The following is a 14,091-nucleotide window of genomic DNA, read 5'->3' on the forward strand; positions in this document are numbered from 1 at the left end:
TTGTATTAGTCATTGCAACATCTACCTTGGACCTATTGGAGCATCATCTAGTATCACTAATGTTGTTGAAAGTATTCCAATAGTTACAAAAGAGATGAAATGCTTTCGAATGTGTTTATCAGATGTATATGGGGTTCCTAAAAAGACAAAAGGTTTTCGAATGTGTTTATTAGAGGTATGTAAGGTTAATAATGGACTATGTCCCTAATTTTCCCCCTTTCTCAAATTCAAAACCCCCATTTTGTCAAATTTGTCCGTTGAGCGAGACCATGACTACACAGGGGTTGCAAAGATCTTGAAGAAATATGACAAGACAACAGGAGGCGTGTTACGACAGCCATTCATCTAGGAGGTTCTGCAACAGCCATTCTTCACCATAGAGCTTCTCTCCAATCTCGTCAAGAAATGTGAAGAAAAACCCTCGAATTTGAGCAATGTCGCATGCTAGAGAGCATTGCGCGTCCGTGAAGCATCCAAGGAAGCATTTTTATAGATCGCGAGCTCACAGCAATCCTCTCAGTGATTTGCACTTTCCTGTACCTCTCTGTCCGACTCAATTCGATTATGCCGACCATTTCCCTTCATATTTCTCCGAAAAACATCTCCAAGACAAAAATCCTCCAGCGCCTAACCCTAATGGCGAAGCTCAAGAAGAACACGAAATCTCGAACTCTAAGGATTTGAAACCAGCGAACGCATGTTCTGCCTCAACTGGTCAAGAAAAGAAATTTTGGTTTGCAGATATTGGTTGCGACTTTGGTGGGCTTCTGGTGCAGCTTTCACCCATTTTCCCATCGACCCTGATGATAGGCATGGAGCTCTGCGACAAGGTAAGCGAGTATGTTAAAGAAAGAATTTTGGCTTTGCGAAAAGCGAATCCGAGCCATTATGATAATATCTCTGTAGTGTCTCTACTGAGTTTGTTTCCAGAGCATATAAAAGGAAAAAAGGAGGAGAAAGAAGCAGCAGAAACTTTTCCATACCTTGGGTGCTCGATTTGGCGATTCGGAGGCAGTGATAATTCTCGGCGGCAGCGGAGCTCGATTCGGCGACAACAGATAATGAGCAATGCGCCTCTTTTTTTTTTTCCTTATAGCTCGATGACGTCGCAATTGCGACGTCATCGGGCTATAAGGCAAAAAAAAAGCCAAATGCAAATTGACGTCGCAAAACACTCCCAAATCTATTAGTGGGAGGAAGGAAATGTTAATGGTCCAAAGAGCTGGATAAATGATAGGAAGAGCTTCTTATCAGGGGATGGATACCCTTAGGGATTGGACAGATCCAAAAGAAGATAATATAGACTGCAGTCCATTACCTATGTTGTGATTGATGGTATCCTATTCAGGAGGGATTTTAATGGGACCCTGTTGAGATGCATTGAAGAGGATCAGGCTGAGAGGATGATTAAGGAACTTCATGATGGCCCTGATGGTGGCCATTTCTCTACAAGAACAACTGCCATGAAGATTATGAGGGCTGGTTATTATTGGCCATCTCTGTTCCATGATTGTTATGGATATGTGAGGAAATGTGAGAAATGTGCTTTCCTTTTAGGAAAACAAAGGCTTGCAGCTCTCCCCCTTCATCCTATTCAGGTGGATCAACCCTTTACCCAATGGGGGTTGGATTTTATAGGCCCCATTAATCCTCCATCTAGTGTAGGTCATAAATGGATTTTGGCTGCTACTGATTATTTCACTAGGTGGACAGAGGTGGTTGCCTTGAAGGATGCCACAGAACCATCAGTTGTTGAATTCCTTGATGGAATTGTATCTAGGTTTGGTGCTCCTTCTACTATCATCTCGGACAATGCTAAGTCTTTTGTTGGAACCCAAATTTGTGCATGGGCAATGAATCACAATATCTACCTGAGCACATCATCAAATTACTATCCCCAGGGTAATGGTTTGGCTGAGTCTTCCAACAAGAATCTGATCAGAATCATGAAGAGGACAATAGAAGACAATCAGAGGGTCTGGCATAAGAAATTAAGAACTGCTCTGTGGGCTGATAGGATAACACCCAAGAGATCTGTTGGGAATTCACCTTTTGTGCTGGTATATGGTAGTGAGGCCAGACTCCCAATTTCATTGGAATTCCCATCCTTGGAATTGACTCATCAACTGGAATTGATGGAGGATAGTGCCATGTCAGTAAGAATGGCAGAGCTGATTGAACTAGAAGAAAAGAGAAACAAGGCTATGCAAACCCTAGAGACACATCAACAACAGATGAAGAGGAGTTTTGATAAGAAAACTAGGGTTAGGACCTTCAGAGAAGGAGATTTAGTCCTCAAATGGGACTCAGATAGAGCAAAACTAGGAAGACATTCCAAGTTTGATGCACTATGGAGTGGCCCCTATCTGATTGCCAGTTGCAAATAGGCTAATGCATTTCAGTTGAGCAGGCCAAATGGAGAGATTTTTCCCATTCTAGTCAATGGGATCTATTTGAAGCCCTATTTCTGAAAATTTGTGGATTCCTGTACATAAGTAGTTTAGTTTCTTTTCTGTTGTTTCCTACTTTTCAAAAGTGCGTGGGCACAGCCGTCTCCCCGTGAGGTGGCAGATTTTGAGGTGTCTCAAGTTACAGAGGAATTTTTGTCTCGGTTCCAGGTGTAGCTACAAAGCTAGGGTTTTCAATGTTTTGATCTCCTTGCAGGAAGGGTTAGGGTTCTGCAGTTCTCAGATTCACACTTTTTTGACCCTATGGCCCAATGGATTGTTACAAGCACTGGTCATGCATCGAGCAAGCTCGTGCCCCTTGTGAGTCGCTAGAAATGTTATCATTTGTTCACCTGCCAAGGCTTCAAATTTCAAACGTTTGGCTCGTTCAACAGCTAACTCCCAAAGTTAGTATTATTTTAATGCCAAGCCTTATGTTATATTTTGCGGCCCACAGTTTCTCTGTCGTCAGATCCAATGAGGATCTACGGTTAGTGCTATCTCGCCATTAGAAGCTGCTCGAGATTTATGTTCGCGACATGGCACCCTTTCGCCATGTGTCCGGTGGGTCCAACGGGCCAGGCAATAGGTTTGGCGGGTCAAAAAAGTTTTGCGGCACCATGGGTGCTATGTCGCTATCATGTGTTGGCTGGAAAATTTGCATAGTGACATAGCACCCGACGGAAAGGTCTGACGGCAGGCAAGTTGCGTCATCGGGAAAGTTAGCGGCAGGCGATCAGTTTCACGGGCTGGAAAGTTCCAAAATGCGGCAGGGCGCCATGGCACCAACGGAAAACTCACGAGTTTTTCGTTAGCGACATAGTGCCTGGTTGACACGTGTCCCTCAGTAGGGTCAAGGTGGTACGAACCCTCCAGGTTGGTGCTTTGTCAGACCAAGGTGGTGCTTCGTTAGGCCAATGGGGAGTAACCACATATGCCAGGTCAGAATATAGTTAGCATCGCTAGTGCATAAAAGGGTTAAGATCTCCACTGTCGGATCTATAGAGATCAACGACAGGTGCCATCGCGCTATGGATAAGCCGCACAAGTTTTATGTTAATGACATGGCACTTGGAGGACATGTGTCCAGTGGGTCCAAGTTTGGAGGCGCAAAAAATATAGATGGTTGGCACGTGGTCAGTTCCCATTGACTAATATGCTGAGGGGCAGGAGGCAGTATCTATCTTTCTTGCCGTCAGATCAAGGAAAATCGATGGAAGGCACCATGTTGCCATGGTGAAGTTACGCGATCTTTACCATAGCGACATGGCGCCCTTTTGCCACGTGTTGACGGGGCCAGGTTGCAATAGGGTACGTTGGTTAGATATTGCCAGGTGTCATTTGGGCGTAGAGCGGTTGCTGAGGTGGTGCCAGATATGATGGGCCCAGGGTAAGAACAATATAGTGGTACGACGAGTCTCCACGATCGTCAAATTTAAGGTAGATCGATGGTTGGTGCTATCTTGCCTTTCGAAGTTGCACGACGGATACCATGGCGACATAGTGCCTTGTTGACACGTGTCTCACTGGCTTGGCTAGGGTTGGCAGTTAACAGTTGACGGTTAGTGTGATCGTCGTAGTTAATGATAACAGTTCGAGGGTGGCGCGGTTAAGTTCGATAAAGAAAGGTCAACCATGGAGGACTTCCTAGGTGGCAGAACGAAAAGAGGTGATTGACCCACGTGGCCTAGTTGGCTTGTGAAATTGGTTGACTCTCTGACCCCCGCTGATTCATGAACCTAAGGGGTGAAGGTGATCGATTTTATCTTGCGATCTGATCTTCATGATCAATCCTGACCTACCAAAAATGAATGTGAAACATAGGGAGACACTCCACCGTCTCAGTCGATCCATCTACCCAGTTAGAACATCGATGGTGCCATTCTCAGTCCTCTCAGGACACCTATTGCAACAAGATCAGATTTTCCTCAAATTTCCATGGTTGTGCTCCGCAGAACTTAATGGCAGGTAGCTGGAGGGTCACTTCAACAGCAAAAGATCTCAGTTATGCCTGAGTTATAAAGGCAGATTTTATTGTTTTTGTAAAGAGAGGACTCCTTTTCTGATTTCTCTGCTACTGCTCGCAGGTCTGCAGTGTAAAATTCCCTTTGTCTCTGAGCTGTATAACATTTTGTATCATCTCCTTCAGCCATCGATGTGTATGTGCATTCGTTTTGCCTCTCATTGGTGTATTGTTGAGATCTGTGGCTTGCATACTGTGTCTATTTTTGACCTATTGGATAATGTATAAGTGAAATCCTTTCCTTGTGTTATTCAGTTTGGTTTCCTGATCTATATGTGGTTATTGATTGACATAAGTCTGGGTGTGTATGTCTTTTGAATGTTATCTTGGTTTTGTAGTGCATATATGGGCAGAAATGAGTCTGAACACTCTATCTTGGTGCATCACCTCCTTAGATTAGACTAGGTATATTTTCTTTCGTGCTCTCCTTCTCCCTTTTCCTCTCCAAGAGTAGATAGGTGCACCCTGATAGTAAGAGGAAGCCGGCCTTTTCTGAAAACTCAACCTCGTAGTTCAAGTCCCACAACTTGGAGGTTGTTTCCATGTTTCACTAGGTTGTCCTCGCGCATAGGCCTTGGACAAGAGTGCAAACCTAAGTGACAACATGCATGACAAGAAATTATTGGTTGAGAATCATGTGATTCCTCACCTGACTCCCTATCCTCCTCTGATATGGGCTCATCCTCTTCTTCCTCACTTGGATCTTCAATATAGAACAATTTCTTTTCACTATATTAATGTCCTCGACTGTATTTTCTATCACAATTGAAACACAATCCTTTTGCTCTTTTCTCCTCAATTTGTTGTGGATTCAAGCTAGTAGGCTGAGGAAGATAAGGTGTTCAATAACCTTTTTCTCTTGTCACATTAGCCCCTTTCTTTCTAGAAATCAAGAACTTCTCCTCTACCCTGCATGCCACTATAAAGGACTCATTTACTAAGCTAGGACTAAACATGCGTACCTCATGTTGAATGTAATCCTTGGGACCACCCAAGAATATATCATTTAAGTTCTCCTCTGTAATTGTATCCACTCTTAAGGATAGATTTTGGAATTTTGGAATATAATCCATAACTGATCTTATTTGTTGAAGCTTAGCAAGTTGGCTAAAGAAGTTTTCTGTCACACTATTGCTATGTTGTGCTTGGAGTTCTTCTGCAAAAAATGACCATGATACGGTGAGACCCTTTTTCCTCCTATGAGAACAAAGCGAATGATACCAAATGAATTTATCCAGTTCTAGATATAAGGAAGCCATCATGACCTTTTGTCCATATGGGGTTTGATATACCTCAAAAAATTCTCCATTTGATTTATCCATGTTAGAGGATCCTTGCCATCGAATTTGCACATATCCACCTTTGGAAAAAAATTCCTAGATACCATAAGAGTATTAAAATTTGTGTCATTATTAGTTGACTTGAAGGTTTCACCTTGATTGCTTAACAACTCTTTCCTTGTTTCATTCATATATGTGCTTAACATGCTTCGTATATCTGATATATCCCCTCGTAGGTCAAACATATCCCTCTTAACCTCTTCCTTGAACTTATGTATTTTCTCATTGGAATTACTATCATCTATTGTTTCCCAATCTTGATTAGAAGATTTCCTTGATGTGGTAGCATTCTTTTTGCCTCTTGTTGGAGGTCCTGTCATGATGGAAACCAATATTTTTGAAATAAATCACACAAATGAAATATAAATTCTTTGATTTTAAAATTTTTTTTTTTATACTGTAACTTATTAGGGCCAAGATACCCTTACGTAGGAAAAATCCAAAAAAAATGGCTTATTTTTTCTTCAATTTCTCTAAGTTGTGACATGTAGGCTCCTCTACTATGTATTAAAAAATCCAATACAAGTTATATTACAATTCGACAGGATGTGAGAGATATGTAGATTTCAATAAATTGTGTAGAAATAGTAATTTTGCAATAATTTGCTCAAATTTGCTCCAATTTGCTCCAATTCCTCTGAATTTTGGACTATAGCTTCTTTAATATAGTCTTAAAAACTCTTTAAAAAATCTTTGAAAAATTCTCTAAAATCTAAAAGTTATGCTCTACCCAAATTGCCCCAATGTTGAGTAAAAATCTTGGCTCTATGGTGCCAAGATCATGCTCTGATACCACTTGTAATGAAATAACTTTCACAATAGAAGGCATAATATGAAATATTATATAAATACTTGATAATAATTGAGAGTAATATGCCACTTCGAGGGGGCAACCTCCAAATATCTCTAATGAGAACACACTTCCCAATATGATCTTTAAATAAGACTCACAACCTCCTATATATACCTAATTATGCTTAGGTTGAATATACACAACCCTACATAACACCTAAGCCAACCTACCTACCTAAATAATAATATAACAATGATAACATGACTTAATTAAGGATTAAGATAGCCACAAGTTGACTATTCATAACCCTATATACACCAATATTAAGGACGTAGCACTTTGGCATCAACCTTTTCAATATTGGAAGGGAGGAGGGGGTAGGAACTCTAGAACTAAAGTTTGTTTTGGAACTTTTTGAACCCACTTCTAGATGAAAGTTCATTAAGAATGAGGCTTTTGGTAGTGGTGTCTAAATATTTTCCTCTCTTTTCTCTAATTTTTGTAGCTTTTAGGGTTTCTCCATCTTTATAGGTCACATTATCCTTGATTTGATGAGATAAAGTTATGGAATATTTGACGATGGTGTACTTTTGTCTAAAAACCCTGAGAGGGTTTTGGATGGAAATTAGCTCCAAATGAAGAATGTTGTAAGAAATCATTACAATGGAGGGACTAGACTAAGAATGTCCAATTTTTGTCTTCTATGGTACAAAAGTGGTACAAAAGTAGGTTATCTGTAAGAAGTCATTCCTTATAAATTTTTGAAAATTATTGCTTCCACCAATACACTCTTCATTGCATTCTATTTTCTAAATAATCATATCTAAACATTTTATAATATTTGTAAAATATAAATACGAGGAAAAGATTTATTCCATAACATCTCTTATCATGGTACCCACTCTCCCTAAGATCTCTAGGGTGGACCTATTTTCGGGCTGATTATAGGAATTGGCTAAATCCAAAACTAAAACGTAAATCATAATAAAAGTGATTTTTGGGAAAAAACACTATCCCTCTTGGTAAGATTTACTTTTCAATTTAATCTAGACATTTCCGCGGTTGTGACCTTGGGCGATCTGGTGTGCATATAGAAGTTCTTTATCAAATCTTCGGGAAATATGGTCATCTCTGTTAACAATTGCAGATTCCCACATGTTTATGTCTACGTGCGTCTATTTGCTATACATTTCAGACCATGTCGAAGCACCAAGTAACTAGGCTCTGCTCGCTGTTTTCTGAACAAGGATTTCGGTGGGGCTCTAATCTGGAGAATGCTTTGACTGACTTAATAGACCTACAAATTCTCACACCATCTCTTGTGGCAGAGGTTCTTCGCAGAAATGAAAAGCACCCTTCTTTGGCTTGGAGATTTTACAAATGGGTACAAGGGAAAAATGTTGCTCGTTGTAGTCACAGTTCAATATCAATTAGGGCAATTTCTGACATCCTCTGCAATGCAAAAATGGTTTCCCATCTAAGAGAACTGTGCCAAAATTTGTATGAAGAAGAAGACGCAGAGATTGCTGTTCCAGCACTTTGGAACCTTGTGATTAAATTGGCAAAAGTTGGATTTGTGGATGATGCATTTGCAACCTTTGAGGAGCTGAAGAAAAAATGCAACAGTGATGTTCATCTGAATGTCAGGATTTTTAATGTATTATTGGAAGCTTTTCTGAAGAACAACAGGCCAGAGATGGTTCGTGTGCTCTACAGGTAATACAAATATGCCTTAAAATTGATTTAGGGGTTGAAGATATTTTATTTAACTTTTCTGCTACTTTATTTTTAACTAACTTTTCTGCTACTCTATAAACAACTGGCAGCGTGCCTTAAGCTTTGGTATTTATGAGAGAATTTTAGCCGTGCATGCTTTTTATGATTGATTTTCATTTTGGGCACATTTTTATATGAAAAAAGTAGAAACATAATGTTGTAGGGTGGGATAGTTCTGAGGAACAGAGTTCTGATTGAGGCTCATTGAATTTGAAAGATTGCAATCTGTGTTCTTAGTTGTGGCCATTATATTCAGGTGGCGGTGCTATATAATGTATTGAAGGCATTATGTTTTATGTTAGACATTTTAGTTTGTAGATATTGTGTTCTGATCTTTCTAAGTGACTGCATCAATAGGGAAATGCGAAGTAGAAAAATCCAGCCAGATGCATTTACATTTAATATTATGGTTCAGGCCTTGTGTGCTGTGGATAAGGTGGATGATGCCCAGACTCTGGTGCAGAGAATGGGTGCAAAAGGTTGTGCTCCCAATGTTTTTACTTACACTATTTTGGCCAAAGGATTATGTGAGAGAAGCAAAACAGACCGAGCTTTAGAGCTGTTGGCAGAAATGAGGTCACATGGGTGCAATCCTAATATTGTAACATACAATACTGTTATTGATGGTCTCTGCAAGGAGGATAATGTGGAGAAGGCACATCAACTGGTTCAACAACAAATTCCAGATGATGGGTGTGTTCCCAATGTCATTACATACAATTCTTTGATTAATGGTCTCTGTAAAGTGGGGAAGATAGAGAGTGCGTTAAAAATACTCAAAGACATGGAGGATAAGCTGCTTCCTGGCCCCGACACTTCTTCTTATAACACGATTCTTGATGCATTCTGCAAGCAAGGTAAACTGAAGAAAGCCTATAAGATTATGAAGCATATGAAGAGCATTGGACATAATTGTAATGTGGTTTCTTACAATATTATTTTAGCTGGACTGGCCAAACTAGGTAGAATTTCTGAGGCTCGTAGGGTCTTTGAAGAAATGGTTGGGGATAATATTGCTCCAGATATAGTTTCCTACAACATTTTAGTGGATGGCATGTGCAGAAAGGGCATGGTCTCTGATACAAAGATGATGTTGAAAGCAATGACAGGAAGTGGAATCAAACCAGACACTATAACATACAGCACAATGCTTGATGCGTATTGTAAGAGAGGTAAGATTGTGAAGGCAAGAGAGTTGTTAGGTGAAATGCTGAGGAAAGGTATTTTACCTAATACAGCTACTTACAATATATTGATCCAGAGTGCTACTAATGAAGGCAGGATATCAGAAGCAGAAAAACTCTTGCAGAAAATGAGGGACAGAGGCCTTACTCCAAATACCATAACCTGTAATATCATAATTCAAAGCCTCTGTAAAAATGGCAAACTAGACAAAGCTATTCAAATTATGGAATCAATGTGGCTACAGGGCAGTAATGCTTTTGTGGCTAATAGTAACATCAATGAGGAGGTCAATGGAATTTGCTTTCCTAATGCCATCACTTATTCCACTGTCATTGATGCTCTATGCAAAGAGGACAGATTGGATGAAGCAAAGAGACGATTTGTTGAGATGTTGGAGAAGGACATCAAATCTGATGCAATTGTTTATAGTACCCTGATAGATGGATTTTGTAAGCATGGAGAATTTTCAACGGCTTTCAAACTCTTAAATGAGATGCAAACTAGGGGATGTGCTCCCACAAGAGGAACCTACAATATAATGATGCATGGTCTTTGCAGCAAAGGGGAGATAAACAGGGCTTATAAATTGTTAGAACACATGCAAAAGAAGGGTTATGCGCCTGATGCATATAGTTATGGCATGATAATGAATTGCCTTTGTCAAGGAAGCAAACTGAATGAAGCTCAAGCCCTTTTAGAGGAGCTGTGGCAGAAAGGCATTGTCCTCAATACTTCTTCGTTTCACACACTGATTGATGCTTTTTGCAAGACAGGCAAGGTCAATGATGCTTGGAAGCTTTTGAAAAGAGCAGAGACAGTGTCAACTCTTGGTTCAATCTCCTATGGTACACTGTTCAGTGCACTTTGTAAACATGGAAAAACAATCGATGCTCAGTCTATTCTTGAAAGAATTTTGGAGAAGAACTTTAAACTAGATGGTATTTCCTATGTGGAGCTGATCCGTAACCTGTGTAAGGAGGATAAGCTAGATGAAGCAAGAACAATCTTGAACAAAATGATTGACAAAGGCTACACTTTTGATTCTGCTGCTTACATTCCATTAATTAAAATATATGATAAGCTAGAAAAGAGGAATGAAGTTAGTAAACTCTGTGATGCTATGATGGACATGGCTGCTCGCCATGATGAATCTATTGGAAAAGCGTCCCAACCAAAGGAAGATCTCAGTGAAAATTATTGGCATTCATTAATGCATAGGTATATTTCTTTGATTCTCCAGATGTTGGAATGTGCTTTGCCTTTAGAAATGCTCATCTTCACATATATATATATACTCCGGTTCTAATTTTCCCCATCTTCCAGGGATGAGGGAAGTGCTGTAGCAACAAAAGCTATAAAGAGAATAACTGAAGGCTGGGGTCGGGGCAATGTAGAGGACATTTTGTCACACATATGGCAGTCTGAATAGTGTATAGATGGCCAGGTGTATATCCTGAAACCTGAAAATGAAAATTATCAATCATGTTTATTTGTAGAGGTTAATAAAATTATATGCATTCTAACATACATGGCAACCTGGAATAACTGTTCACTTCAACAAACAGTGTGCTATGTATTCTCAAAGTTGATTATTTAATTAGATATCAAAGTCTGACCATTGCTTTATTGTGTTTAATCAACATTTGTCCTATGTGCAGTTATCTTCAGTACTTCACTGCAGTTGAATGTTAAAACAGTGATAGACCTTTTAGACACTTCTTCTGGGTCATAATTGGTTCATGTGGATGAGTATGCTATAAGAAGAATGATGTGGTCTAGAATGTCATTGGATTTCATGCGGAAGTGTAACATTTTCCCTGTCCCTGATCAGGTAAGAAATGATACATTGAGGACTTATGAGCAACTAGTGGACAAAGATTCTGTAAGAAGAATGATGTGGTCTACAATGTCTTTGGATTTCATGTGGAAGTGTAACATTTTTTCTCTATTCCCGATCAGGTAAGAGATGATGGAGATCATATTCACCCCCTTTATGAGCATGAAAAAGGGAAGTTAGTCCAAACACCTGATTGGTCATAGATTGAGGAGCTTACAGATTTGGGCGTCTTGATGAGGAAGGTGGTATATAGCTAAAGATCATGGGTTAACAAGTAGATACACAGGCTAAGGAAACATTGTGTTACCGAAGGATGCAAAGTGACGAGTCTAACTCATAAGGAGACGAAAGGACAATCACCACTTGAGGACTACATGGTGAGGATGATGGACAAACCCCAAAGGAAAGGCATGATATGGTAGAGGAATTGCGAGCAACAAGTGTGAGAACTATAAGTAAGGAATTCGGAAGTAAAAGGCACAGGTTAACCACATCTACTCCCACTTCCAGTTTTTCATCAATAAGGAATGTAGAAATACAGAGTAAGGAACAAAGTTCAAAACAAAGCAGAGATAGAAAGATTTTACCTCAAGAGGATCAAAGGGCAGCTTCATTGATTAATTAGTCCAATAGGGGACAAGATATTGCCAACAGTTCCTAGTGTATGATTGGTAGTTGATTTGAGAGATGATATGAGATAACCTAGTCTCAACAAATAGGAAATTGCTGATGAGAACATTTTTGCATTGAAAGGACTTAATAATGAAGATGAACAACCTGATGATGGCATGGATTGGTCTGAAGTTCCTGATTGGATAAGGAGAACATAAAGAAAAGAAGATTGAAGTACTCCCAATGGATGACAATGATACATTCTTGAGAAACATTAGCTAGGTAAAGGAACCTAAACAAGCATATAAAATCTGAAAGATTGCTAGAGAGGTATTTGGATCTCGCACTTTGCATATGGCTGTCCAAATGATTACTGCATCACCTCATTTGATAATGGGCAAACCACTAGAAAACAGAAATTTGAGGAATCAAGGGGTATTACAAATGCAATTAAAGAAAGGACAGATAGCTGAAAAGGAAGAGGGATGAGCTAAAATTGGAAAATATGATGCTGAAAGAGCATGTAAACTGCCAATCCATTAGAACATGAGAGGGCAACACTTATACCATATGTCCCTTCTTCTCAAGAGTTGGAAGATACTTATGATGTAATCAGAAACACTTATTGGGAGGTAGGGGAGCAGAGAACTGATATCAAGAAACAGGGAGAGGGTGTTTTTCCTAAGATGGTTCAAGCATATGAGAAGACTGCAATATTGATGAATAAGGTACAGGGATTGGAGGATACACGGAAGGAATTCCAGCCAATTGAAGACAAGATGGTTCCTCATCAAGGCATTAAATATTGTCACTGTATCGGTTCTAATTCAAAGAGGAGTAATTGATATAGGAAGTGCATATGACTTTGGTCATTGGTATCTTTCATTGGCCATAAAGATGTCTACATTTGAGCATGCACAAGCTTATTGTCTTGTTATTGAGGGTTCTTTTTTGAAGATACATTCAAAAGTCCTTGTTACAATTAGGGAATTGCTTGATCTTGACATTGAGGCTTCCAGCGAGTTGGATTTGGAGAAGTTTAAATAAAAAGATAGAATCAGTCTACTTCGGAGTCATGGATGTTGTTAAGAGGACTCAGATGAATGGATTTCTTAAGTGAACTTCAGAGTCGTACTTCACATTGGGACATCATATTGAATATGTGCATGGCGAAGGTAGAAGCCACTGAGATACAACATTGCAGCCTTTCCAGTATTGCCTTGGATGAACCTAGTGCAATTATGGTTAAGCTCATTGAATTTGCTCCAAGGGAGAAGGAAAAGGGGGTACATCTCTTGTATGATGAGTTGTATGATGACTGGGTGCCTTACCTTTTTCTTATTGATTCTCAAGCAAAGTTGCATGGATTCCAATATGGATACAAATACGGATATGGTATTGGGTATGGATAGCGCCATTTTTTAAGACCACCAATATGGATATGGCTGGACACAACATTAATAAATAAAACATACACATATATTTAACATAGTTTATCAGTCGTATTATAAGAGACCTTCATTACTTCAAAAGCAATATTGACACATAAATATTTATAATTTAATTTAACACTTAACAATATGTAAAGATACTAGAGTTGCATTAGAAGATACCCAGAAAATGGGTTGCTGAAATAGATAAACATTTTATTTGTCTTTCTCATTTGGTGCAGGTTTTGTTTAAACCATTTAAAAAAAAAATGCTTTAATAAAGTTTTTTTGAAATCAAATTTGGGAAGATTTATGTCAAATCTTCTGAAAAATCATATCCCATAGTATTTGTCATGGTTGGAAAATCAAGTTTTTTTAGGTAGACATGGGTACAATGTTTGATATGTATCAGGGCAGTATTGGATACGTTTCCAAATTGGATATGGGGATACGAGCGCCCAAGGAAGGATAGAGGAGTTTCCAGCAACTCTGTTCTCAAGCCATTGAATTTTCTCATTGGCTCATTTTGTGTTGTTTCATTCTCATTTGCTATTTGTGGTAGCCCTAATTAAGGTTTTTCATAGATTAATCTGGGCCATTGATTTTGTTTTGATCTTGGCCATTCATTGTTATTGGGGCTCCTATATA

The 14,091-nt window shown here is 39.2% G+C and overlaps 2 protein-coding genes across 4 annotated transcripts; both read left to right on the top strand.

Annotated features, from left to right (window-relative positions):
• The first annotated feature begins 434 nt into the window (after positions 1 to 434).
• LOC149561016 (tRNA (guanine-N(7)-)-methyltransferase-like) lies at positions 435 to 3,262 on the top strand. Its single transcript, XM_089827732.1, has 3 exons — positions 435 to 1,048; positions 2,537 to 2,618; positions 3,122 to 3,262. Exons 1-3 carry the CDS (start codon positions 435 to 437, stop codon positions 3,260 to 3,262), a joined length of 837 nt encoding a protein of 278 aa, XP_089683858.1.
• A 4,373-nt stretch (positions 3,263 to 7,635) lies between these two features.
• On the top strand, positions 7,636 to 13,673 carry LOC149561017 (Pentatricopeptide repeat (PPR) superfamily protein). Of its 3 annotated transcripts, XR_016363745.1 has the most exons (5): positions 7,636 to 8,319; positions 8,737 to 10,782; positions 10,888 to 11,008; positions 11,223 to 11,395; positions 11,524 to 13,673. XR_016363745.1 is itself a non-coding variant. In XM_089824929.1 (4 exons), the coding sequence occupies exons 1-3, from the start codon at positions 7,802 to 7,804 to the stop codon at positions 10,991 to 10,993; spliced, it is 2,670 nt and encodes an 889-aa protein (XP_089681055.1). In that variant the 5' UTR covers positions 7,636 to 7,801; the 3' UTR covers positions 10,994 to 11,008; positions 11,223 to 13,673. The 3 variants fall into 3 exon arrangements, 2 of the variants coding, with proteins under 2 accessions (XP_089681055.1, XP_089681056.1); XM_089824929.1 differs by having other exon boundaries at positions 11,223 to 13,673; XM_089824930.1 differs by lacking the exon at positions 11,223 to 11,395 and having other exon boundaries at positions 11,396 to 13,673.
• Positions 13,674 to 14,091: the final 418 nt, after the last annotated feature.

Source organism: Cupressus sempervirens, chromosome 4 (genome assembly GCF_028749045.1).
Source record: "Cupressus sempervirens isolate cs-2001-9-10 chromosome 4, ASM2874904v1, whole genome shotgun sequence".
Classification (NCBI taxonomy): Eukaryota; Viridiplantae; Streptophyta; class Pinopsida; order Cupressales; family Cupressaceae; genus Cupressus; species Cupressus sempervirens.

Bases quoted from the DNA above. Each gene is read 5' to 3' on its own strand.
- LOC149561016 (XM_089827732.1), top strand. From the start codon at position 435: ATGTCGCATGCTAGAGAGCATTGCGCGTCCGTGAAGCATCCAAGGAAG. The intron at 1,049-2,536 runs GCGACAACAGAT...ACTTTTCAAAAG, and splicing joins CGGCAGCGGAGCTCGATTCG to TGCGTGGGCACAGCCGTCTC. The intron at 2,619-3,121 runs GTGTAGCTACAA...ATAGTGACATAG, and splicing joins AATTTTTGTCTCGGTTCCAG to CACCCGACGGAAAGGTCTGA.
- LOC149561017 (XM_089824929.1), top strand. From the start codon at position 7,802: ATGTCGAAGCACCAAGTAACTAGGCTCTGCTCGCTGTTTTCTGAACAA. The intron at 8,320-8,736 runs GTAATACAAATA...CTGCATCAATAG, and splicing joins ATGGTTCGTGTGCTCTACAG to GGAAATGCGAAGTAGAAAAA. The intron at 10,783-10,887 runs GTATATTTCTTT...CCCATCTTCCAG, and splicing joins TGGCATTCATTAATGCATAG to GGATGAGGGAAGTGCTGTAG.